This window comes from Acipenser ruthenus, chromosome 25 (assembly GCF_902713425.1).
Source record: "Acipenser ruthenus chromosome 25, fAciRut3.2 maternal haplotype, whole genome shotgun sequence".
In the NCBI taxonomy this organism is placed as follows: domain Eukaryota; kingdom Metazoa; phylum Chordata; class Actinopteri; order Acipenseriformes; family Acipenseridae; genus Acipenser; species Acipenser ruthenus.
Window position 1 is genome coordinate 24,187,541 of NC_081213.1, and position 26,814 is coordinate 24,214,354.

Below are 26,814 nucleotides of genomic sequence, written 5' to 3' on the forward strand. Positions count from 1 at the left end.
GAGCCTGCCCGTCAAACCAGTAAACTAATCTATATCTATCTCGGTGTGTTCTTCAGTATAAGACCCTGGAACTATTTAATTAGTTATCCAAGGGTAGGCTTTTCAGTAAAGTTACTTTGCATTGAAAGTTTTGGGGTGGATGGTGATCCAACCAAAAATGTGAAGCGAAAAAAGGCCAAGTTAGATAATAACTCAGTCATTTAAAATGTGCAAATGTTACCACAGCTGTAAATGAAAAATTAGAGCTGTTATTAATTGCATATATCCACCAAATGTATGGGTAAGTGTGATAATCATCTCCAGGTTTTGATGCTTTCCTTAAGTAAAGAATACCCCAACACTCTCGTATAACAATTGGGTAAGTGCTGAAAACATAAACAATGGAAGTGGGACACTCACAAGAGGGCGTTAAAGAACACTGACACAACTCGCGGTTACTATAGCACCCAGCAGCATTCTATACATCTTTCCAGCTGTCTTATTTATGCTGGATATTACTGTGTTTTTCACACATATTTAGGTGAGTTTTAATCGGAATAATTGGGGCTATTAAAAGCTGACTGGGACAAATTGTTTTCACTAGTAGAAGCAAAAAATAATAATGTAGATTAGGAATTTTGGAGCAGAAATACACGTGGAATAATCTACGTAAAGGAGCAAGTATAAAGCAAATTTGAAAAAAAAGGGTTCTAGAGACGGGGATATGTTTCTCGGAAATAACAGGGTAGAGGAATCGACGTTTTCTTTGCTCTTTCAACGAAAGAAAAAAAAGCTTTGAAATCAGCGTCGAATTTCAGGAGAATATCGTTTGCGCAATATAGCTTATGCGTTGTGAACGAATGGGGTTTTGTCCCTTTTGAGCTGCCGTCAGGAGGAAGCGCTGCGTTTATTTTTTCGACGTGGGTCAGCGGTTGACAGAGGACATTAACTAAGTAAGGTACAAGGATCGTGTTTGAATCCTGTTGTGGGTTTTGAAATGACCCGCTGTTCAAAAATGTAGCATTTAGTTCATATTAGTATACAGAAGAAAATACAAAAATGCTGTTCAACCGGGGGTTTAAACGTCTATGGTTCCCGGGAGAAGGCGTTTTGGGATATACAGATTTCTCCCATTCTTTTTTGTGTTGGGAGGAACGATGGAGTGGATCATGATCAATGTTAGAATCGGGAAAGAAACTTTTTGTAAGTGTTAGTGGTTCTTATAATGTTTATACTATTTGTTACGAGGCAGTGAGAAGTATCACCATTTGCTTGAAGAGAATATATTTGCTATTTTATAAATATACCTACACCTACGTGTATTATTGCGAGACTAACCGTATTTAGGAATTAAAAAGTCAAATATTTTAGAACACTATGTTAACAATATCGGAACATGAATTAGCTTGAAATATCCATAGCCATCCCAGCTACTATTAGAATTGAGCTCAAGGATACAAACCCCATGACACTGGATAAATGTAAAAGCTTATGTCTTCGATATTCAGTTCAAACTGAATTTTAAAACTGAAATGTTTGTTTGTTTTCTCCTAGATGATGTTTACCGAAGAAAACAAGCAGAGAGGGAATACCAGCAGAGATTGGAGGATGGACTGATTGCTTCAACTGGGGAAACAAATCAATGAACGGTCTAATCTGTGATATGTTGTTATTGTACAGCCCTACATTGTTTAAGTTTCGTGTTCAAGCCACGACAGCCAAAATAATGTCTAAGCTGTTTAGCTTCTGAATGTTTTCTAAACAAGTCTATGGACAATAAACACGTGTTCTAAACAAAATTACCTTTTTTTATATATATATTCCATTTCAATCTTTAAATGAAAGTCGTTGACATGTAACCCAAGCCTGGCACCAGTGTGTATTCACAACCCCAATCAGATTTCAGGTACACAGTATCTTTCATTTTGACTTGCTACATCACTGAAAAAAATAAAGGCATGGCAGAGACAGAACCAAGGATGGATTCAGTGCGTATGAGGGTAACATTTCACACTGTAAAGTCTCACTGTTTAAAACCTTTTAAGATTAATATTGTTCAACAATAAACTCCCTATGTAGACCACTGCCTTTTGATTAGTAGTATTTTTTATAGCTTGACTTTAAGGGAGAATGACAAAATGCATTAATATAAACATGATGAAATAAGAAAGAAAACTAAAACCTTTATATCTAAATAGAAGAAAAACACGACTATGAATATTTACCGGATGGGGGGCAACGTATATTATTACTTTATAATAAGTTTACATTGCCAGAATAACAAACTATTGATTGTTTTAAAATATGTAAATAATAATGACACTTAGACTACCTGTTCACAATAATTCAATAATAATAATAATAATAATGGCAACCAGAAGTAAAATAGCTTCCATATCGCCCTCCGCGGCTTAAAACGTTAATAGTGGAATTTTGTTTATAGTTTTTGGAACTGTAAATACAATTGTGAGGTACACTAGGGTGCAACTTTTTAATGCAGTGATATTATCTGTACTTCAAATGTAACCCAGAAGTCTTATTAACAAATAAACATCTAGATAAATATTTGTAAAGTTTTTGGACATTTTGTGAAAAATTCCTTGCAGTGCTGGTAATAGCCCAGTCGAGATGGCTTTTGGGGGACTGTAGTTTTTTGTAATGCATTGCCCGTAATCGTTAATAATGTAAAGACATTACACGACTACAACTTCCAGACGGCACCGGTTCTGTGGAGTGGCAATGTGTTTTCTGAGAGTTGGAGGTGGTACCTTATCAGCAAACTTAAAAGTCAGTTTGGATGATGAAAGATAAGCGCCGCATTTTGATTGGTTGCTGAGCTATAAACGAACCGCGGCTGGAATCTAATTAATCAAGCCAAAAAATTTGAGAGGGGTGGGAAGTGTCAAGGGTTTGCTACGCTGTGTTTTGTGCTGCTGAGCTGAAATTTACCAAAGCATAAATGTTCATCTGAACGTGGCACAATTGTGTTCGTACTGACAGAGCAAATGGCAGCTGTAGTTTTTAAGTCTCTCGGTTTGCAGCAGAAAGCGGTGGGTTATTCGCGTGTGCAGCTTGTGTCTGCATGCCAAGGCTACACGAAAGTCAGCTGCCCAAGTGCTGAAGGGAAGGACACTGATGGTAGTACTTGCCACCAGCATCAACAGAAGAGAGCTTCCGACCTGAGCGTCTCTAGCAAAAGATCAGCCTTTGAGAAATCAGACAACAAAACGTACCTCTGGGCAAGGTACAATGAGATGAAAAGGCTTGTGTGCGGTAAGAGGAAATTCTCACAAGATGTGATTTTTGCAGCAGAAAATAAAGTGTGTTGCACTGAATAAATGCTTTCAGTAACAGTTTATATATATATATAATATATATATATATATATATATATATAATATATATATATATTATTAGTGTTTTTATTGCTATTTTAACAACGAATTACATCTTTATTTATTATTATTATTATTATTATTATTATTATTATTATTATTATTATTATTATTAATATTATTATTAATATTAATATTATTATTAATATTAATATTGTCATTATTATTGTTGTTGTTGTTTATTTATTTATTTGCCAATATACATTTATAATTTAATTACAATGATTACTGTACCATAGCCAAAAAAGTAAAAACGCAGTTGGCATATTAATTCGTTTTGTAATAAACACCTTAGGAACTTTTCAATTTCTATATATAAACACAGCAGGCTAATGCCAAGTTGCATTAATGGAAATGAGTAAAGGAAAAGCAACATCGAGCAAAACCTGACGACTTCTATATTTAATTGTATGACACTGCTGTTGTACCCTTGAGCAAGGTACTTTACCTAGATTGCTCCAGTAAAAACTCAGCTGTATAAATGGGTAATTGTATGTAAAAATAATGTGATATCTTGTAACAATTGTAAGTCGCCCTGGATAAGAGCGTCTGCTAAGAAATGTAATAATAATATCCAGTCTAGAAGGGTGTGTATCTATAGAATTTCATGATTTGTAGTTTAGCAGTTGACATTTAGCAAATGTCATGTTCTTTGTTTATCATTGGACCATGAATTAAAATGCAAAGCAATGTTTCAGAATCGGTATCATTTTGAATGTCATCAAATGTATTTCTTGCTCTCCGACAGACCAGAATAATGAGCTGTGCATTTGTGCTTGGCCTTCTTTTGTCCTGGTATCAAAAAGGCTATTCTGCAGGGCGTTGTAATGTGCACAGCAGCAGGAGGAAGATTGGGTCAGCAGATTACAGATCCGACATGAAACTGCTAGACTCACTGTCGTTACTGTAGCTGAGTTAATCAACACCTATTACAGTAAATCTAACAATAATCAATGTGTGTGAACAGCTGTTGAAAAAAAAAAAAACAGGCATGAGTACTGTAGGTTCAAACACTAGATTTGATTTTCTAAACAGCTATTGTTTCCAATATGGAGAGCTGAATGGCATTGCTAGTAGCACTTTGTTTAGTGGATTTTCAAATGTATGCTTGTGTTTATTTGAAGTGTCAATGGTAACCTCAGAATGGGTGTGTGTTGTGTTTCAGATCTTCTTCCTCCTGGTGTGTGTAACCTCCTCAATCCAGCCTCAATATACGCAAACAATGAGATCAGTCTGCAGGACATTGAGATCTATGGCTTTGACTATGATTACACACTGGCCCAGTATTCTAGTTTCTTACATACAATGATCTTCAACACAGCCAGAGAAATCCTCATTGAACAGTACAAGGTAGGGCAGAGACCCTAGAACTAGCCCAGTACGTTGTATCAGCTGGTGCTATTCTTTGTGTCCGGTCATGTCAAATACGTCTCTTGTTTTGATGCTTTGTAATGTTTTTCCTTTGCAGTATCCGCAAGGCATTAGGAGCTATGAATATATTCCCAGTTTTGCTATTAGGGGTCTTCACTATGATGTGCAAAAGGTAACTGTACCAAATGTTAAGAATGCACAGTCACAGCCGTGGCTTGATCCTACTTGTCTTTTATTTGTGTATATTTTGATAGACATACAATATGTATATTAATGACAACAGCCTTCTCTAAACAGAGCCTTCTGATGAAGATCGACGCCTTCCACTATGTGCAGTCTGGAACAGCATATAGGTAAAAAAAAGGAATTGTGGTTGTATATGCTAATGTGTGTGACTTCCTTGTAAACCACAGGGACAGGTTATTCAGCCATGTCTTGTCTATTTATTTATTTTTTAATGCAGAGGGCTCACGCCAGTGCCAGATGAGGAGGTCATTGAAATGTATGGAGGCACCCAGCACATCCCTCTATACCAAATGAGCGACTTCTATGGCAAGGTACTGGACATCTTTTGTTTCTTGTTCAGTTTGTGTATATTTGATTAATTGCGCTGAAACTGCCATTCTTCTGGACAGAAATGAATGTGTTTGTGTAATCTGTATGCCAGCTGAAGGATCAGGGAAGACCGTCTGCTCTGATGCCAGTATTAATCCCAGGCTGGCATTGACTTCTCACACGTTTATTGTGTTTTGGTATTTTAGGGTCCCTCCATTAAGCAGTTCATGGATATTTTCTCCCTCCCTGAAATGACTCTGCTGGCCTCTGTTAACGATTATTTCATCACTCACAACATTGAGTTTGACCAGGGGCATCTCTACAAAGACGTTACTGTGAGTGTTGCTTGCTGCTATATATAGCTGATATGGGTTCTGTGAATAAGACTACACTGTATTACCCAATATAAACTGCTTAAGTTCATTTTGCATGTACAGATCTTTTATATCTACTAAGTAGTAATACAGTTCTGCTTAAATTTGCTGATGACGTGGATGCAAAAGCAAAATGAACATTGTGCTGATTATTTTTAAAAAAACCGCACAAGCCCAAGATTATGTTATATTGCAGTCTGCTAATGTGTCTTACGAAGGGTTCTTGTGTTTTATGTCGATACTCTTGAAAATTGCTGTGGTGATTTTGATGGGCTGCTACGGTCATTTTGAGGTTGCCTCAATAATTTGACTGGAAATCGGAAGGTGTCGCCAGCACCCTAGTTGAGCCTTGGTTTGTCTAAATAAGCCACTGATAAAATCAATCAACCACCACCCTGACAGCGAGTTAGGCATTCCCTTTAAGCAAAATAGTGTTTAATCTCGCTTCCCTTTTTAAATGACAGCCAGCAGCTGTACAGTAGCATAGCAGGCTAGACACTGAAAGCTACTTTCTTTTGTGACGCTGTCAGGACATTAAATTAATGAATTGGTAATGATAAAATAAAGCTTGCTTTCCCTCCTGTTGCTGTGAACAAGTTGATACGCTGCAGACACAGTACCTTCATTTACTTTCTTGTGCTATTCATCCTGCTCCGGCTAACCAGGAAAAACAAAGAAGAGGCACTCTCGTATATTGGCATTGCAGACTTTTCATTTGTTTGTGACATTTGTGTTATTGCTATACTGTTACGTTGCTAATCAATTTCAGATATTTTTTTTTTTTCAAATGACTGTCCATTACAGTATTGACGGAGAGTTTTTCTTTCACAATAGGTGGTCCTGGTTAAACTGCAATTAGTTCATTCTGTTTATTAATACAGTGTCACAAAACAGTCTGAATAGAAATAAGCTAAGACAGAGCCAGCATTCAAACAAAGGCATGCTTTATGTAGATAACATGTTCTAAAAAGCAGCTTGATAAGCGCAAATGGAATGAAATGTCTTTAGGTACACAGTGTTCTCATGCTTGATCAGTTCAAATGAACAATAGAAAGGCTATATCCGAATCTCAACAATCACAGTGTCCTTGATTTACATGTGTGAATATTTTTACAGTCTATATATAAGAATGAACATAATTTAGATATTTAACATCATGACTTTAAGAAGCAAAATTACTTAATTCTATAGGGTGATCCAAAACCTTTGGCCATAGCTGTACACAGTAGCAGGCAAACACAGTCAGGTCTTGCAATGATTAGGACACATTGTATCTGTGCTGGACTCTTTCCTGGCTGTCAGCTGTCAGAGTTAATAAAGTCAGCTGGACTGAGTTGAGGAGAGTATTTCAGAGAGAGACTGAGAGCCTAATTAAAATAGATACGAATACAAATGCTATTCATTCAACACAAAAGAGAGAGCCCAGAACACACCTGTGTTCAAATCCATTTTTTTGATTCAATCCTCCAGTGAAGACCTGTCGGGTTAATACAGGTGCATCTTTTTTCACTGGAATGTTCTTGGCAAGAAAGAGCAAATCACGACCAGATTGTATTGTCTGCAGTCAACAACAGCAATAGGTTTCAAATTCTACTGAAACAACTCCATTAAACAATACAGTACAAGTCCTAGTCTGGTTTAGAAAGAACTTCCAATCCTACAGTTCTATTGCCTACTTTGTTTAAATTGTCATTTTAGAGGGGTTAGCAAAATAGATTGTACAGGTGTTTAGGTGATGCCTTGGTTCTGGGTTTTATGACTGAGTGCTTGAAGTTGTGGCTGATATAAATGTAAGAACAGTTAAACATGTCGGTCAGTTACACCAGCTTCTTTGTGTTGTTGCAGGATTCAATCAAGGATGTTCATGTGAAAGGACTGATGTACGAATGGATAGAGAAGGATATGGGTATGTGACCTCTCATTCCTCTTAGTCAGACAGGTACCAACCCAAGTTCCGGACTAAGAGCCAAGGTAACCGGGAGCATTCAGCCTATCAAGACTCGGCTTCCAACAGGATGCCCAATATCCTAGATTATTCCTTATATGTACCCTTATGGAAACGCGCCTTTTTAAATGTAAATGTATTAAACATATACAGAACTTGATAAAGCATGTGTCTATGGTAGTTAAAAAATAAACCCATTAAGATTCAAGATTCCCAGTTAATAAACAAGGTCATCTTGTTTCCAGTCACCACACTAGTTAAATATTGAAACTCTTAACACTGGAAACAAGTATACAGCTCTATGAAAGATTGCTCTTTCTGCAGACTGCTCTTGTAGTGTTGGAAAGATAACTACTTAAAACAGACCAGAAGACTTATCAAAAATACTAATGTGTAGCTATCTTTATGTAAAGTTACATGCTGAAAGAGGTTTTTTTTTTTTTTAGAAAAATGCTCGACTTGAGGCTGTTCAGCTATTCTGGATAGCTATTCTGACGTTGTCGCATGACTCCTGCTGGCAACGTTAGCATTAGTTGCAGTAGTGTAAGAATAACTCCTAGCTTATCTGTATTCGGGACAGGTTACAACAGTCAGTTGTGGGATCCCGGCACTGCATTTATAAAGAAACAAACTTGCTTCTACACACACAGAGTGAAATTCCAGTTCAAGGTCTGGTTGGAGGCCATTGTAGTCTCTGGGGAGAGTGTGTGGGAATTGGAAAGTTTGTTTTAAAAACCACTTGTATTTATTTGTATAATATGCAGATGCTCAATTACCAGCCTTGAGGATAGGATAACTCAATAGAACCCATTGTGCCACAGAACTCCCAGTCCTCCAAAAATACATGTTCTGAAACTGAGTGGTAGCTACCAAACTGTTTATAATTAGGCTGATTTACAGCACAGTGGGGTCATTTCATTGTGTGTGTCTTTCAGAAAAATACATTCTCCATGGGGATGAGACATATGCTGTCCTAAACAGACTGGTGAATAATGGGAAGAAGCTCTTTCTCATAACCAACAGTCCTTTCAGTTTTGTGTGAGTGACCAGCTCGCTTTTACATTGCATTTGAAACCAAAGAAGGGTAAAGAGATCAATGTATACACTAAGAGATCTGTTAATACTAATGAGTGAATATGAAGTGATGTCTGTTCCACCGAAGTGCACCGTAGAGGCTATAGGAATACAGCCCGTTGTAGCAGCTGTACATGTGACAGACTGTTTCTTTGTGCTGTGACAGTGATAAAGGGATGAAGTTCATGGTTGGGAGGAACTGGCGCGATCTTTTTGATGTGATTATCATCCAGGCTGAGAAACCCAGCTTCTTCACAGACAGACGCAAGTAGGTGACTTTTTCTCCAAACTATTTGTTGAGAGTTTTTGGGGGGTGGGAATACGTTTTTTGCTTTTGATGTTGCTTGCATATGAAGTACAGCCCTTTACATGCGGTGCTACAGGAAACAGCATGCCACCTCCTAGCTCGTCGTTTTTATTTTTACATTTTGTCTTTTCCTTTTTCGTAGACCATTCAGGAGGCTCAATGAAAATGGATCCCTTCATTGGGACAAAATCAGCACGTTGGAAAAAGGGCAGATCTATAGACAGGTGAGTAAAGAGAGCTGCATACGCAGCGGCACCACTCAATGCACTTTGCATACTGTCTTTCATTTACACACCATCTATGGGGAGTTTGACAGGGTTTTAGCATGGAATAAAGACAACAGTAAAATAAACTCCCATAACTTTATGATGTCAGTTTCAGAAGCAAGGCGGTGAGCGGGTTTGTGTTTTTGATACTGGTGTACAAGAAAGAACAGTAGACTAGGTGCACTTGACTGGATTTTGTCAGAATGTAATTGATTTCAGTGGCTGTTATAGCAAGGTTTGCCTCTAGTTTAATAAAACTTGGACGGACAAACTCAAAATCAGTGGACCGTAGCTTAAGTACAGTGATGCTTGTGGAATGATAAAATATTTCGAAACTATAAACATGTTGTTGACATTTATGTGTGGGAATCTGATGTGGTATTTAAATGACTGCGTTGTCCCCATTTGGAACAGAGTAGTTCACAAAGGATTTTAGAAGGATTTAAGATACCTCAAGTAAGAAACACATTTAATCATGCAATCTAATTTTGCAGATGATTTTTATACAACTTCAGCCCATTTAAACTGTATTTGGATATTATTATTATTAGTAGTATTTAGCTGTGGGATCTTGCTATGGAGGCTTGGTGGTCCAGTGGTAAAGAAAAGGGCTTGATACCAGGAGGTTCCCGGTTCAAATCCCAGCTCAGCCACTGACTGACCGCGTGTGACCCTGAGCAAGTCACTTAACTTTGTGCTCCGTCCTCTGCAGCAGTTGTTGATGCATAGTTCACTCCCTAGTCTCTAAGTTGCTTTGGATAAAAGCGTCTGCTAAATGACTATTAAATAATAAAACGGTAATACTCAGCAGGTAAATCAGTCTGTCTGTCGGTGAAGAGGCTGTAACCTGGCTGGTAGTTCAGTATGTATTTGAAATAAGAGGCCTTATGCAGCACAGCCCAGCAAACACACAAGGAAAGCTCTTCCCAGTAAATCGTTCCCGGTTATCGTCCGAAATTGAGTAACACACTCATTAATATTGCATTGAGTGGTTCCATTGTGATATGTTATACAGACATATCAATACAAGTATAGGTTTTTAGCCTTAGCATGGGCATATTACACAAATCAATACGTGACATGCTCTGTCCTTATTGGAAAGTCAAAATGTTTCTGGAAATGTCTGTCTGACTTGGCAAAGGTGACTGGATGACTCATCACGTGGAATTGCAGGCCAAGTTGCATTTAACTCACAAGCGTCTGCAAATAACTACTGCAAATATTCAATGCTATCCTCAGGGGGCATGGTTTTAGAGCTGGGGTTGGGAAAGTGTCTGTGTGATTTAGTGGGGTATGAACCTGTTGTAAAATGTGTTTTAATATTGTGTTGGTCATTGCTTTAATTATTAAAATACTTTAGATGGTTTGAACTCCACAGCAGTTTATTAGGTTTGTTTACTGCAGTGTTGACTTGAAGAAATTTGATCATGTTTTAGATTTTTTTATTTATTCTGTGACATCGAGAAAATGTATGTTGTCTTTGTCATTGGAAGACCTTTCGCTGCACAGACACATCATTTGAGATTCTATATTTTAGGCCTAGAATTATTGAAATAATAAAAATAGTCATGTAAAATGTGCAATTGTATGCAATGCTCTTTGCTTCTGAAAATACAAAATCAAACTCAAACAACAGAACTGTCTCTATGTTCTGTACCCGTTGCAGTAGAATGAGTGTGAGAGCAGCCAGATCAGAAATAATCACTCTCGTTTTCTATGCAGGGTAACCTGTTTGATTTCATCCACGTGACGGGCTGGAGAGGATCAAAGGTGCTTTATTTTGGAGACCATCTTTACAGCGATCTGGCAGTAAGTACGGTACTGTGCAAAACGGCTGCCTGACTGGACCTGAGTTTCTGTTTATGGAGTATACTGGGATTGGACTGGTGAAATAAATTGTGCATGTTTTCATTAATTGTTTAGCATACTTCACAAATTTGTTGTGATCCAAAATTATTATACCTTAAAGGACTTGTTAAGCAAGTGTTCAGTGAGTTCAATGCATTCTCATATATATTTTATTGTTGAAAATAAACAGGACAGTTCAAGGTTCTATCTCAAACAGGCTAGCCTCCCAGGCATGTGCTGACCTTCAAGCATAACATTGAAATGAAAACTATATATATATATATATATATATATATATATATATATATATATATATATATATATATATTGACATTTATGGAATTTAAAAGGCCTTTCTCCCTTTTTGTCATTGTGGAGGTTGGTTTTCGATATTTAGTATTTTTTGTTTCTATCGTTATGCTTTCCCATTTTAGCACTGGTGTCTGCTTTGCAGGAGGAGGATGTGAGCTAAATGTAGAAAATCTGTCTAATAAAAGAACTCCAATATGTCGGTACAGAAAGCGAGTGACTCCAACTCAGACTCCAATAGCTTCATTGAACATCCTAATGTTTGCTGCTTTTCTTCTGCAGTACTGTATAATGATGTGTTCCTGTGTGTAGCATGTTTTACATGTCATGTGGTTCCCGTGTGAAAGTGACCGTATGCAAAGGTTGTGCCAGATGTTACACATCTAGCAGTTTTAAGCTGGGAAGAGAAAGAAAGTTCAAAAGTTGAATAAACGAACTGGCCCCTAATGAATCGCTGTTTATTTTCCTTTAACAAAGCTGACCTCTGCATGGACAGACCTCCCCATATTGATGTACGTTAAGTAATGAGTTTGATATGGACGGACTTTTTGTTGCAATCAAGTAGTAACTACAGTACAGTACAGTATATGTCTGGTAAACATCAGTTCTGTTTATATTTGGTTTGCTGCCAAATGTTTGCCTTTTTGAGGAAGCCAGATAACTAAAGGAACATATTGAGTAAGACTGCTGCGTGTATCTTCCTATAGTAAAATAATCCATTACTACTTGAGGAATTCCTTTAAACTAATGTCAAACACCAAGTACTGCCGCTTCTTAGATATCAAAGTCAGACTGAAACGAGAGCTTGACTCTTTGTTTTGGTGCAGGATCTGATGCTTCGACACGGCTGGAGAACAGGAGCGATCGTCCCCGAGCTGCACACGGAGATCCGGATTGTAAACACTGAGCAGTACTTGCACACCTTGACCTGGCTGCAAGCCCTCACCGGCCTGCTTGAGAGGATGCAGGTACAGTAGGAAGAGACCCCAGAACACACCTGTCATGACAAGCTGAGTCAGGCCTGCTCTCATTACTGTATCTCTCCAGTGTCTGTCTATCAGTTTTGATTTAGAGACAGGTGATGGGATTTAATGCAGACTGCAGACTACAAAAGAAATCTTGATCGTCCTGCTTGAGAGAGAGCTGTGTGTTGTCTTTTTGTTATTTTTTTAAGCATGGTTTATTCCTTCAGGTGCATCAGGATGCTGAATCGCAAACAATTTTGCTGGAATGGATGAAGGAGAGACATGAGCTGAGGTAAGCCATAGGCCTATAGATCTCAAGACTGCTACCATCACTCCTGTTGTATGTGTGTTACGCAGGCTGTTAAAATTATTAATACAAAAAAAAAAAAAAAAGAACGGCATCTCCTCTATTTTTCCTAAATAGAAAGTCTAACGCATTCACCAGTTACAAAGACCCTCTTCCATCCACAGGTCTGTGACAAAGAACCTGTTCAATCCTCAGTTTGGAAGTATTTTCAGGACCTACCACAACCCCACCTATTTCTCCCGGAGGCTGTGCCGCTTCTCAGACCTCTACATGGCCTCCATCAGCTGCCTGCTCAACTACGACCTGCAATTCACCTTCTACCCCCGGCGCACCCCCCTGCAGCACGAGGCCCCCCTCTGGATGGACCAGCTCTGCACTGGCTGCATGAAAACGCCCTTCCTGGAGGAGATGGTGCACATCCGGTAAAGGTGTGAGAGGGACAGGCATTCAGATCAGTGTAAAGCAGTCAATATGGATAGGGAATGACTGTGTATGTCTCTCCTGCCTCCTCTTTCAAATCCAATCACAATATGCTACTGTGTGATAGATCTAGGCCAGCCTAGACACCTGAAGGTAGCTTCTTACAGCTCTTTACTGTTAAATATTAAAGAACAGGGAGAGCTGTGTGTTACTGTATAATGACAGAAACCATAAGAGATACGCATGATCCTTGCTTCAGTCCAGTCTTAAAAGGACCTGTGTGTAGTATTAGAAACAAATAATTCTTGATTGAAGAATTTCACCGGAGTTCTTGTGAAACAGACAATAAATTAGGTTAGTTTCTAAAGATCGTTCTTTTTTTGGAAGTTGTATTTTAAGCTACTTTATGATAATTATGTCAGTGTTTATTTTATTTTTATTTTTTTAAATATATATATATAATATAATATATATATATATAGCTGGTAAAATTCCAGTCAATGTAGTTTTGAAATTTAGAAAAGTGCCTCTTTTCTAAAATCATGAATTGCCATGCATTTAATGCTGATATAAACTAGTACCGTAACATGGTTGGTTTTGCACCATGGTTTTATCAAATGTCTAATTTGAATAGGAAGTTTGTAATTTTAAACCTAACCATTTAAAATGGTTAAATAAAATGACAGTTTATGAGAAAATAATTGTTTTCAGAAAAGGGAAAAGGGTCACCACACTATAATATATTTGACTAGATCCCTTCACTGGAATAAACTAGTTTCTGCACATTGGTGCTACTTATCTGAAGACTTACAGGAGAGGGAACATTAAGAAGACTCTTCTACCAGCACTTATTGTCTTAGTCTGGCCAATTTTGTAAATTCAGCGTGGCGAGTACATTTGTTAAGAAAAAAATTCTGCCTACACAACATAAGCTTGAAGCACAATCATAAGACTCAGTTATCAAACATTTTCTGGTACAGCAGTCTCTGCATATAGGAACACCTCCCATTGTAAATGCTCCGGCTAAAGGAACAGGAACTTTGCTTAAAAGAACACCTTTTTGGCACCGCTGGCGATTCGTTCGCAACTGATACAGCACTGTTTTGTAGCCTGATAACTCATCGTTATCAAACTTAAATTCAAATGGTTTATTCAATATTTTCAAATGACATGACAAGTAATACGTATTTATTTATTTATTTATTTATTTATTCATATTGTGTCTGGTGGTCAACTCAGTCCTAGAGAACACTTTGCTTGCTTCCCGAGGGCTGTTCTCTTAGCCGGAGACTACTGTACCAGTTATTATACAGAGCAGAGAGCATGCTGTTTTTTTATGTATCTTAGCAGTATATGCATGTTGTGCTGATTTCTGTGAGCTGTTTTAATTTTTTTTTTAAATAAAATTCCTTCCGCTGTCACACATTTTCACTTTATCCTGAGTTCCCTGGCTCAGCTGTTTAGATTTGATGAAGTGTATCCTGACAAAGTTAACCTATAAAAATGTTACCTTTGGCTAGAGAAATGTGTTTTACATGCATAATACTGTAAAAAATACATAATCTAAAGACAGGTTAAATTACAAAGCACTTATTTTACATTCATCTTCTCCTTGTCATGTACTGTGCATTGCACTGAGATAATCCTCTGTTGTGCTTCTTGTTTAAATATGATGCATTTATATGGTGATAGATCCTTAGATGCACACACAGGTGGTCTCTTGCTGCTGCTAACCTCCGCGTGTGCACTGTATTGTGGAAGTTCTGGTTCACCTCTTTGTGTAATGGGTATTGTATCTGCTAACACTGCAGTGCAACACCTCACGGATGCTGTCAGTCATGTTTATGTGCTCTGGAGAACATTACCTGAATTAAAAACATCAAACAAGTTTGTGTTTCAGTCAATGACAACTGCTTTTAACTCCCAAGAACAACTTTTTAAAACCTATTACCTGTAAGAATCAGAAGTCCAATAATTATTTTAAGAAGCTGAGACAGTATTTGGAGAAACAAGGTAGATGCTGTACACTGAGAAGGAGAATCTTAATTTCTGCAATATATGGAATAAAAAAAAAACATTAGCAAACAACTTCCAAAGCTTTAATACTTTTATTAGTAAGTCATTTAATAATGCACGTGTTCAAACAAAATGTATATTTCTTTAATATTTATATTCTAATAAAACAATAAGTCATAATAACAATAACAAGCCCTAAAAGGGTATACATAAACAATGAAATACACCAACATGCTTACTCTATTTATTCTAAATAACCAAGCAATAATCGCAGGTACACATACACAAACATACTGTATAACTTTTTTCAAACTTTCAACTATTACTTAAAACCATTTAAAGCCCTTTCATGATCCTTCGCCTGTCCTTGATCATAACGGCTGCCCTTGCTCTAAAGGGGTAGCTTTCCTTGATAATCTTCCATTTCCCTTCCTGGGATCTTAAAACCCATTTCTAACTTCACTCACGCAAAGCCCATAAATCAAGGTTATTTTCCTGCTTTGGTCACAGACGCCCGAGTGGTTGCAGGTAATGCCAAGGCATGTTGACACCTGAACAGCAGTTAACTTTGCCTATTTAGGAAGGATTGTTGCACATGCTGTTTCATCAGTAATAATGAATTCAAAGTGGAGGTAGTACAGTAGTAGAGGGTATGAAAGTTTACTTCATAATGGAATGTCAAGAAAAGCATCCAACTTTTACTGTTTCAGCACGAAGAAACTTTCAACTAAGTCAACCCTGCTAGAAGTACAATTATTTCTGCATAGACCTACTGTGTAATAGGTTTGGGTTTGATAATCCCTCCTCTCTGCAGTGACATGAAACACTGCAATTGTGCAAAAAGATCCACGATTCTCAACGTGTGCGCACTCTGAAAAAGGAAGTTAATTTCATATACAAACTTAGACTGCTAAACTTACATGAAGCCAGGTGGTGCAGTGGGCTAATTCACTAGCATGCTGTGCTGCTCAACCTTTGGGCACTGGGTTCAAATCCAGCAGATTCCTCCCTTTATTTTCCACAAATTGGTTCATTGACCTTATGTTCAGTGTGAAACCAAGATTTCCTGTGGGAGCTGGTGGCGCAGTGGTTAAGGCCACTGCCTCCTCTCCCCGAAGACGGCGGTTCGAATCCAGCTCCCGGTAAGTTCCAGAGGTAAGTAATGATGTCGGTTGTGTTTCCACAGATGGTGGTGGGAGGAGGAGGAGGCAGCAGTAGCGGTGGAGGCAGGAGAGGACAGAAAGGGGGGGGTCTGGCCCCCCCGCCTGGGAGGAGAGTGGCTGGTTGGGGTGTTGCTACCGGAGTGAAAAGAAATGTGACTAAAGTGTTGTTTAGTTTGAGTCCCCGTGAGCATTCTACAACTGTCTTAATTTATATGTGGTCTCTTTTACTATCATAATCAATAAACCAACATACTATGATAGTAAAAGAGACCACATATAAATTAAGACAGTTGTAGAATGCTCACGGGGACTCAAACTAAACAACACTTTAGTCACATTTCTTTTCACTCCAGTAGCAACACCCCAACCTGGCACTCTCCTCCCAGGCGGGGGGGCCAGACCCCCCCCTTTCTGTCCTCTCCTGCTTCCACCACTGCTGCCACTACCTCCTCCTCCTCCTCCATCTGTGGAAACACAACCGACATCATTACTTACAACCAACATCATTACTTACCTCTGGAACTTACCAGGAGCTGGATTCGAACCACCGTCTTCAGGGAGAGGAGGCAGCAGCCTTAACCACTGCGCCACCAGCTCCCACAGGAAAGCTCGGTTTCACACTGAATATAAGGTCAATGAACCAATTTGTGGAAAATAAAGGGAGGAATCTGCTGGATTTGAACCCAGTAACCCAAAGCATGAAAAACACAGCATTGCAGTGAATTAGCCCACTGTGCCATCTTGTTTCTATAGCAGATGTTGCTTTTTCGTTGAATATATACGAAATTAACCAATTAACCCAAGCACAATATACTAGTGAATTATCAAACCACCACTTGCCTCCATGTGTAAGTCTACCATTGTGAACTCTTTATATTATTGTTTTTATGCTTAAGACCACTGACACCTTGTCCCATTCTGTAAAACTGAGTCTACCAAAAAGGGTAAAGAAAAACACATGCCCCTAACATGGGGTTTGAACCCACTAGCCAGGGGATTAGAAACCCATGCTCTACCAACAGAGCTAACCAGCCAGTTGGCTCCCTAGCTCTGTGAAAACATTATTACATTTTGTGATATGGACCTAGGGATTCTCAATTTAGTTTCATTTGTGACACTCGATTATTTAAGATAAATTAAACAATATTTTTGAAAACGAGGGATTAACACTTGTGCCTCATCTGGGACTTGAACCAACACCCTATGAATCAGAGTCCAATGCTCTACCAACTAAGCCAACCAGAAAAGAACTTGCACCCTTGTAAAATGCTAACTAGTACTTGAATTAATTATTTGTACAATGTATAGGAGTAGATTGAGACTGGATAATATTTTCATCACACAACTCTGCAGTTATCAATTTCTTTCTTTTTTTCTTTTAAATCTCTTAAGCAGGGAGCACCAGGGGAGTAGTACGGGAATCAGGGTGCAGGTTCACATCCTGGCTGTGCAAAGTCACCGGTCTTCACTAGGGATTGCACAGGGAGCGTTGCATTGCCTCTGGAATGAACAGCAACCTGTGCAATAAAAAAAGAAAAATCTATTCACTGGAGTTGCAATGCACAATGCTGAATTATCAATACATGACAGTTCCTACAGTGTGGGGCGCCCTCCAAATAACACAGTGCCAAACTTCAAGTACTAGAGCAAAGCTGACGAATGAATACTATATTGTGTAGAACATTTTTCACCATTCATAAATCATGAAGATGATATTTCCTAAAGCACTAATGTTAGTTTTACAAAAAAAACATGCTAATTTAGCAAATATTTGAGTTTTTAATAAACACGAGGATTATAGTTCATTTAAAGGATGTAAATGCCTGCAAAAGTAAATGTAAAGCATGTACATATATTTACGTTATATGTAAACATACAGCGGGGAAAACTACAACACGAATAAATAGCTAGTTCACTTATGTTATATTTTACCAAAATGTAATGAAATGAAACATGTGGGAGCGACCGATACAACATTATATAAAATAATACAAAATCACCAGTCGAATATATTGTTGACTTTTGTTTGTTAATAAGTTGATATCATAAGTAGATACGGACGCTAATTTGTCATTGACAATGCAGAATTCAACAACAATCGCTGCACAGAATAATATAATAATAAACGGGTGCATTCACCTGGTTTAACGAGCTCTGTCCATCGTAATCTTGGCAAAACAATAGCAAAAGCCTCCTCGCTTGGCTTCCTTCTTCAGTGCGGCTCTGGCAAGCTGTTGCGGTGCCCTCTGCTGTTTACAATGGGTAGTGCAGGTAGTGAACTCCATCGAGACAGAACAGGCTTTAGCTTTCATTTCTTATCCAATGCTGCCATCGTGTGGCCATTCCGTGAATTATTTTTTTTTTTTTTAAATCTGGAGACCGTTTAAAATCCCTTTGAAATTACTCGGATTAACTTTAACCCTCTGTGCAAACATAACTATTTTTTAATAAACCCTAAACCTGCGTTGAGGAAGTGAAACTGTTACATCTTGCCTTCAACAATCCGATTTGATAAAAACAAGCTACATTAAGTACCTGACTCCTAATTTTCTCACAAAGGAATTAATTTCTTTCTTTTTTTTTGAATCTGCAAATCAACTTTTACAAGCAACACAAGCAATAGCTGTACTGGGATATTTTGTCACGTAAACCAAATTTAACAGCTTTTTGGTACCTTTCTTGTATTGGATTATATTTAAATGTGACTGTTTTTACATTAGTAATACAAATAAACAACGCAATACATCTGCCGTGACAAGCTATAGGTTTTGAAGCGTCAAACTTATTCTAATGACTGTATCTTGAATTTTTTCCCCCCTATTTAAATCTCTTCTGCTTCAATCATCTGTCAGTTTTGATTGACCCTTTTCTAGTCTTTTAGTTGGCAACAAAAACGTTTTATTACATGCACAGCACTGTAAAAAAAAAAAAAAAAAAAATTTAAAGCCAGGTTATTTTAAGAATAAAAAACGTATTTTGCATTCTTCTGCTTATTGCACCTCTGTTTGGCTTCTTGTTTAAATATGATTCATTTATATGGTGATAGATCGTTAATCCCTTTAGATGCACACACAGGTGGTCTCTTGCTGCTGCTAACCTCCGCGTGTGCACTGTATTGTGGAAGTTCTGGTTCACCTCTTTGTGTAATGGGTATTGTATCTGCTAACACTGCAATGCAACACCTCACGGATGCTGTCAGTCATGTTTATGTGCTCTGGAGAACATTACCTGAATTAAACACATCAAACAAGTTCATGACAACTGCTTTTAACTCCCAAGAACAACTTTTTAAAACCTATTACCAGTAAGAAGCAGAAGTCCAATAATTATTTTAAGAAGCTGAGACAGTATTTGGAGAAACAAGGTAGATGCTGTACACTGAGAAGGAGAATCTTAATTTCTGCAATATATGGAATAAAAAAAGCATTAGCAAAAACTTCTACAGCTTTAATACTTTTATTAGTACATCAAACTTTTAATAATGCATTTGTTCAAACAAAACGACCAACACAATTGTATATTAATTTCACCAGAAAAACAACGTTCCAGTTTTAATTCATTTGTAATGTCTTATGAAAATGCACAGAATATCTTAGTATTGCAATGACAAAGTACAAGTGCTTAATGTTTTTAGTGTAAACTGTTTTTCAAAGCTGTGTCTAATCATTTATCAGTAGTGTAGCTTCCCCATCGATCCTCAGATCTCTCTTGAAATAGTAGTATTAGTAGTCATGTCCTAATTACTTTGTTTTAAAATACCCGTATATGCACTCTGTGGTTCCACCATCTAGGCCTTGAGACTAGAAACTTATCTGACAACAGGCCACCGGGCAGGGATTTGAGATTTTCTTGCATCGTTTGGGCTAACCAAGAATATTCTGAGTGTCTGAATAATCAATGTCTGTGGTTTCCTGAAAGCAAACAAAAATATGCACGTCAGCATTCCTGATAACCGTCTTCTTTAAAGTTCAGTAAAGTTGTTAGTTTTTAGAGCCCCAATCAACGATTACTGTAAAATAAATGAAATAGTCACCTGCAGGTAGATTTCAGGCTTACTGTACTGTATAAAAAAACAATATCTGAGCACACCACCCTGACAGATACCTGAAATACACCCCTGCTGATCTGGTGAGAGGCAATGCTGCTGATTGGGCTCATGTGCCATTATAACAGCTGCTTGCTTACACAAATCTCCACAGAGCAGCTGTTTCTTCCATTGTTTTATCTAGAATGGAACACTAGCTCAAATCAACAGCATCATCCCTCACCTGGGTGTCCCCACCTGCTTGCTGTGGAAAGCTGAACCTGTATTTGTTTGAGCATCTCAAAAGTTGTTCTTGGAAGAGGACTTACATCAAAAGGTTCCGTAAATGCATTGTAACCACTGAACAGTGGATTCGGTACTGAAACCAATGAAGATCTCCCTTCTGCTGGCGAGGGCATGCCATCGTCTTCATCTTCGTCCGCCTGAACAAGAGGCAATTGGGGGGAGGGTAAATACTTAGAGGGACACATTTCGGATTTACACCAGGAGAAAAAATAAATAATTACTCATCCTGCTGCCCTCCCGCTTGGATTTTCATTTGCCAGTAAAGTAGCGGCTTGGAGAACGGTTCTGTATCCTTGCCCATCCATGCCCATCCAATCAATTACACCAATAATCTGGTGGTTTTGTAATGTGGACTACTGATGTTTGGCGATGAAATGGTAGGGCAAGAAAAGCATTTACAAATAAAATGATCTTGAAGAAAACGTATACCACTATCTTAGAGGCTGAAAATTGATCTGTGTCATGATGATTACCCTAAGAAGCGCACACACCTTGAAATAGCGGAAGTGAAAGCCCTCATTCTTGGGTTTGAAGCAGAAGTAGAGCGCCCCGCCAGCAGCCACAGCCAGCAAACACACCGCGAGGACAGTGGAGACGACTGCAGCAGAGCTGTGAGGGGAGGCAGGAGCCACAGCAGACAGGACCTGGAAACACACAGCAAGGTTTCTTGTTGCAGTTCTACGTTCCAGAGTTCATTTCCAAAAAGGAAATCATGATTTCATTAAACTCTGAGCACTCACTGGAGGAGGCGGGGCCTTCAAAGGTCTTTCAATGACGTGGAGAATTCCATTGGAAGCAGGGATATCCCACTCTACAATCAGATGGTCGTTTACTAGTTTGGAACCCTGTTTAAAAAACAAACAAACATTATTTGAGCATTGATTATTGTTTTTCATATCACTGCATTTTAATAGCGGTATGATTTAAATATACAGTTTTAAATATATTGCATTTTGAGAAGAGCTCACCTAATTGTGATTAAATTTGTCTTGAAATGTGTACTGCTTGGGACAGGTTTCTTAGTACATATACAAATCAAAGTTTTATATTCTTGAAGCTACCTAGTGGTAAGAGGTAACCTTTCGGTGCAGTTTGAAAGAGGAGACTTAAATAATTGCAAGAAAACACTTACATTGGTTAACTTCCATCTCTTAAATGAGGATACAGTCACAGAGAGGTTGTAACCCAGTCTGGATGGTATAACTGTGCCATGAGACATTTCATCGTAGAAGATGAAGCTGTCATTGACAGAGATGTGGTACTCAAGGTCTCTCAAGGATAAAGTCTGTAGAACAAAATATCATTTCACAACAAACCTTTTAGAAGTACTGCAAACACCACTTTCCAGATGTTTTTACATTCTAGCAAACTATTACATCAGTTTTAGATCAGTTTAATTAATAATAATTAAAGAAAAAGATACACCATTGATTGAGCTTACCTCGTTCTCTCCAAATCCAGCGTCTGCTGGCACAAACAGCGTCTCGTACGTGGTCTCATTTGACAGAAAATCCACAAGTTCTACTCCCCTTGAAGAATAGTTTGCATACTCTAGTAATGTCTAGGGAAATAAAAGATGAAAAATGTTACTCCACTTCTCAGCTTTTACAAGAAAAATAATCAATAATTAATCAATAAACTATTCAATAATCTCACTAGCAATCTAACTTCCAACATCCAAAATCGTTACAGGCCCTATAAAGTGCAAAGTACTGTCAACATGACTGTGGGGGATTGAATCAAAGAAACACTGTAGAGCGCTGACCAGTATTTTGTTTGTTATTTTGACCCCCTAAATAAATGAAGAAATCAATGCTAGCATTGTTCGGTTGGGTTTGAGTTCTGCTACACAATTACAAAGGTGTTGTCTGTGCAGTCCATAAAACGTAGTTTGTTAAGAGGCTGGGAGAGACCGTACTCACAGAGTAAAACACTGAGAAATTAGCATTGGAAGCTACAACATCCAGCAAGTTTCCATTACAGAAATCTCCGTCCCCTACATATCCATCTCGACAGACGCAACTGACATCTAAAAACAATAAACATTAACCAATGATCACAGGGATTGATGTAGTTATATGCAGTCAATGTGCTTCTCATAAATGATTCTAACTACAGGTATGTGGAACTTGAAATCCATATCACTTACAGGCCATTTCTTATTATTCTAATATATAAATACAGTATACAACTTGAAGTGTAAGGATTGGTGGTAAATGAAACACTACACAGTTTAGAGCCTTGTGGATAGGCTCTCCCCAGCGCACTCCCTTTTAAGTTACTGTTTAATGACGTTTCTACTAATTCACAATAACGCAGAATTCAGATTGAATATGTAGCTATTGTGTACACTTGAGAGTCATGGAAACCAGCTGTGTTTGTCAAGATACCTTTAATTCTGTAGCAGTAAGCATCATAAAGGCTCCCTGGCTTATTATACAGCACAACTCCAACATGATTGTTGCCGCAGTTGAGTGAGGGGTTTGTGGTTGGATAACCGACATTTTCAGAATCCAGCCAACCTGCTGCACAGGAATGGTAACCAAACTAGACAAGAGAAAGAAAGACCAGTCCGTATTTAAATGGAATGTATGGATTGGGGGTCTCAGTTGGTTTACATATATTGCATATATACAGGGGGCTCATCTGTGTGCAAGGTTGAATTTAATAATAATATGTTTTTAACATTACAAATGGTACCTGCTGTGCTGCGGACAGCTGAGCAATGGTTGCCATGGTAGCTCCTTCAGCCTGGCAGGCTGCCAGCGCATCACTGTAGGTTAGCTTGTATTTCCCTTTCGGTGACTGCACATGGAACACTCCAGCCGTTTTCTCTGTAACACATTAATAACAGCTTTAAAAGAAACACTGCGAGTATTAAGAAAAGGTACTGAAATGTGTTTAGAGATGACTTGCTTAAAACTGAGGAGAAAAAAAAAAAAAACAGGCTGACCAACATTTCACGATATAAATCCGTCTGTTCCAGTTTTCATTCAGTGAACCACACAACTGTTTTCCCTGCTGTCTGTATGAGGCAGAAGCCACTACCTCGTGATTTGTGTCTTCGCTAAATCTTGGGAGCCAACTTGTTAGTATATATTAGGACAGTCGGTGATTTCTCACCTTCAAAGTGAAGGTCTGTGCAAATAGCCTGTGGATGACAGCCTCCATTCTCCTCTAAGCAGCGATCTAGTGGAGGAATTGCTTTTTCCAGACACTGCACTCCATTACCCACAAAGCCTTCATTGCATTCACACCTTCGTTCATTCTGTGAAACAGACCCCAATACAAATATCACAAAGCTGAACCAAACATGTACATATTTGGGCCTAATCACATTCATTTGATTGTGCCTTGGGATCACAGTGTCCATTTTTCAGTGGTCTCTGTTTACTTCACTGGCCTTACTTTACTGTGTGAGGACCCTAATTCACTGATATTATTTTCAAATCAGACACTGAAGTAACAGCACTGTACCAGAGTTGAGTTTAAGTAAAACGTATTGCTCTGAAAGAACTATCTCTAAAACCTGTTATGTTGCAGGCTGATGTAACATAACCCAATATTGTAGGCTACTTACTGGACCAGTGAAGATACACGTGGCAAATTCACTACATCCTCCATTATCAGATACACAGCGGTTTATTGCTGTACAGGAGTAGCCATCTCCCGTATAGGCAGGCAAACACGTACAGGTGCGACTGACATCGTTCTGAGTGCAGGTTGCGTGCTCATGACATCCTCCATTGGAATCCATGCACAAATCCACAACTGTTGAGACAAAATAGAGCCATTTCATCTCCAGAGCTATCCGTGGTGCAGAAACGAAGGAAACAGCAGTTCCGTCCCTTCGCTGCGTGTTGTTTCACAGCAATGTTAGTTACGCTACATTTTTTGAAGAAAAACAATAATTGTTACCTGTACAGTTTCTACCATCCCCCTCATACAGTGAATCACACTCGCATATGTTGTTAGGCTGGCATACAGCATTGGCATCGCATTCAGGTGTACAAACAGGCTTCACTCCTTAAGGACCAGTAACAAAAAAAACAGAAAGAATTTGATACTTATCATCTTGGCGCAGCTTTCATTTCAACTTGGCATTATTTTTGCATTCACACAGTGCAGCATCACTTTTCAGACTACTGTTGAGGCTGACAGAAATGTAAAGTCAAATATAATGAAAGCAGGAAAGCAACCTATGAGGCAAGACGTCTGAATCTTACAGCTTGATCAGTTTGCGCTAGTGTTAGATGCATTTACCGTACTGTGCCTTACCAAGCTGGAGTTCACAGTTCTCTCCTATCCAGCCCTCCTTGCAGAAGCAGCTTCCATCTCCATCAATTCCTTCAGCACACTTCCCATGCACAGTGCAACTGCATTCTGAAAGGGAAACACAGCACTGTACGCATCAAACAAGGAAGTATGCCTGTTCGCCAATACACTTTTTCAGAGTTTAACTTCCATTCTACGCAGACAGGCTTAGAATCATGGGATACAGCCAATCGATTCACCTTGAGTCCTAGACTTGAAATGAAAGTGCAATTGCGAGTGTTACACACCCCTACAGTCTGGTCCATATCGGTTGGGAGCGCACTGTCCACACGTTGTCCCGGTGAACCCCAATGAGCAGTTGCATTTGCCTTGTTCAGCCATCCCATCATTACAAGCACCATGGTTACTGCAGGGAGCCTCCAGACCACCAGGGCAGACTGAAACATATAAAAAAAACTCTGTAACTTACTGTTGTTTACTACTATTGATTTCCTGGTTTATTGTTCAGCTTTCATTTGTTATTTATGTATGAATGTTCTGGTCAAGCATTACAGTATTATTTCACACATCAAAATCTTCTTGAGATAAATTAAAACAAAATAATAATAATAATAATAATAATAATAATAATAATAATAATAATAATAATAATAATTTCATTAAAGAGCCTACCTTGGCAATCCCTTCCATAATGATTTTTACAACACTTTGCAACCCACTGTGTTGAATTGCATTCCTTCATACAACCAGCTGAAAGCTGATGGTGGAAGGGATTCATCAAATGATGGTATCTTCTACGGTACCCAAAAGGTGAGTGAAACAAGCCAGAAGTATAAAGGTAAGGATGTGAACACAGACTAACTCTCTGTAATAAAAACAAGAGAAGACTTATTCACAGGATAACACAGGAAGCTGGAGCAACTTCTATATTGTGAAAATCCCAGGGACTTTTTAACAAAGCATTATCGCAGTGCTAAAGTCTGCTAGAACTGCTAATGTTACAGAACTAGCATTAAAACAACTAATCAGCAACAGTGTTTGTGGCTAAGAGCTACTTAAACCTTTCAACGCAAGGTCTTTAGTGTTACCTAATAATACCTGTACTCTCAAGATACACTCTCACAAAGACAGACTCAAGACTAGACACAGGCTTACAGACATTCTTTTGAAAATCTTACAAAACTTACAACCATAGTCGATCCAGTAGGACATGACGGTGTGAAACTGCAGCTCCCACACCTACCCTGAAAGGGAAAAGAAAACTGAGATTCAGTTTACACACATAAAGTCATGAAGGTGTATTTAATAATCGTTCTCCCTCAGGAAATGATTAATAAAGTTAAACATGTTGCAACACTTAATTTAGGCTCAAACATACACCTTACTTGGGGTTCCTTCCTTATCTACCTATTTCAGATCCTTTCCTATTTAGAACTAGTATTTTCCATGCAGGTCTCGTTTTCTCTGACCCCATCATTTCCCCTTTGTGTTAATCTGCTTTCCTCAGTTACCTATCGCCTTGCTAACACACAGTACACGGCTTTTACTAACGTAAGTACTCACAGAAACCGTTGTGGTTACAAAATCATCGCAGCGGGCCCCCATGTTGGGCGGTTCCAGGAGCTGGTCTATCCCATAAGCAATCCCAACATCGAACTCTATCTGCCGGTCAACTATCTTAGCATTCCCATCATCCACAAAAATGTCACCCTTACGAGAAAAACAACAGCATGTTAGCAACTCTCTCCCAGCTTTGGTGCGTGACGCTCCCACCGCCGCTCGCTTTAAATCAACTCTCAAGACCCACCTGTTCTCTCTTGCCTTCCATGCTCTTTAAGTCTGATATCTGCTATTAGCTACTGTGTTGCTGCTACTATTTCATGTATTATGCTACTATCATCATATATTATGCACT

At 38.5% G+C, this 26,814-nt stretch overlaps 3 protein-coding genes and 1 long non-coding RNA gene across 5 annotated transcripts in view; 2 read left to right on the forward strand and 2 right to left on the reverse strand.

Moving 5' to 3' along the window:
* The first annotated feature begins 1,067 nt into the window (after positions 1-1,067).
* LOC117414195 (ubiquinol-cytochrome-c reductase complex assembly factor 5) lies at positions 1,068-1,778 on the forward strand. The gene is made up of 2 exons (XM_058999739.1): positions 1,068-1,182; positions 1,534-1,778. The coding sequence occupies exons 1-2, from the start codon at positions 1,068-1,070 to the stop codon at positions 1,623-1,625; spliced, it is 207 nt and encodes a 68-aa protein (XP_058855722.1). The 3' UTR covers positions 1,626-1,778.
* Positions 1,779-2,662: 884 nt separating this feature from the next.
* LOC117414194 (5'-nucleotidase domain-containing protein 2-like) lies at positions 2,663-15,003 on the forward strand. Its single transcript, XM_034023990.3, has 14 exons — positions 2,663-3,252; positions 4,540-4,724; positions 4,843-4,917; positions 5,043-5,098; positions 5,209-5,302; positions 5,507-5,635; positions 7,520-7,580; positions 8,555-8,657; positions 8,860-8,961; positions 9,143-9,224; positions 10,989-11,075; positions 12,251-12,391; positions 12,616-12,680; positions 12,860-15,003. Exons 1-14 carry the CDS (start codon positions 2,985-2,987, stop codon positions 13,119-13,121), a joined length of 1,710 nt encoding a protein of 569 aa, XP_033879881.3. The 5' UTR covers positions 2,663-2,984; the 3' UTR covers positions 13,122-15,003.
* A 2,413-nt stretch (positions 15,004-17,416) lies between these two features.
* On the reverse strand, positions 17,417-18,656 carry LOC131701518 (uncharacterized). Its single transcript, XR_009308848.1, has 2 exons — positions 18,434-18,656; positions 17,417-17,811 (listed from the first exon to the last, which is right to left on the reverse strand). It is a non-coding gene; the product is annotated as an uncharacterized LOC131701518 (long non-coding RNA).
* A 1,075-nt stretch (positions 18,657-19,731) lies between these two features.
* The window catches only part of LOC117971373 (stabilin-1-like), a 31,571-nt gene continuing 24,488 nt past the window's right edge, over positions 19,732-26,814 (reverse strand). Inside the window, exons 53-69 of one of the 2 annotated variants that reach the window (XM_058999913.1) lie at positions 26,463-26,609; positions 26,087-26,143; positions 25,572-25,764; positions 25,187-25,336; positions 24,903-25,007; positions 24,543-24,650; positions 24,205-24,395; positions 23,748-23,892; positions 23,325-23,458; positions 23,015-23,171; positions 22,547-22,653; positions 22,066-22,185; positions 21,757-21,909; positions 21,365-21,469; positions 21,116-21,268; positions 20,648-20,761; positions 19,732-20,205 (exon numbers count right to left, since the gene is read on the reverse strand). In XM_058999913.1, coding sequence (XP_058855896.1) covers positions 20,158-20,205; positions 20,648-20,761; positions 21,116-21,268; positions 21,365-21,469; positions 21,757-21,909; positions 22,066-22,185; positions 22,547-22,653; positions 23,015-23,171; positions 23,325-23,458; positions 23,748-23,892; positions 24,205-24,395; positions 24,543-24,650; positions 24,903-25,007; positions 25,187-25,336; positions 25,572-25,764; positions 26,087-26,143; positions 26,463-26,609 — 2,187 coding nt within the window. In that variant the 3' untranslated portion in view covers positions 19,732-20,157. Of the gene's footprint in view, positions 20,206-20,647; positions 20,762-21,115; positions 21,269-21,364; positions 21,470-21,756; positions 21,910-22,065; positions 22,186-22,546; positions 22,654-23,014; positions 23,172-23,324; positions 23,459-23,747; positions 23,893-24,204; positions 24,396-24,542; positions 24,651-24,902; positions 25,008-25,186; positions 25,337-25,571; positions 25,765-26,086; positions 26,144-26,462; positions 26,610-26,814 lie in introns of those variants that run through there. The other variant, XR_009308847.1, reaches the window with a different exon arrangement.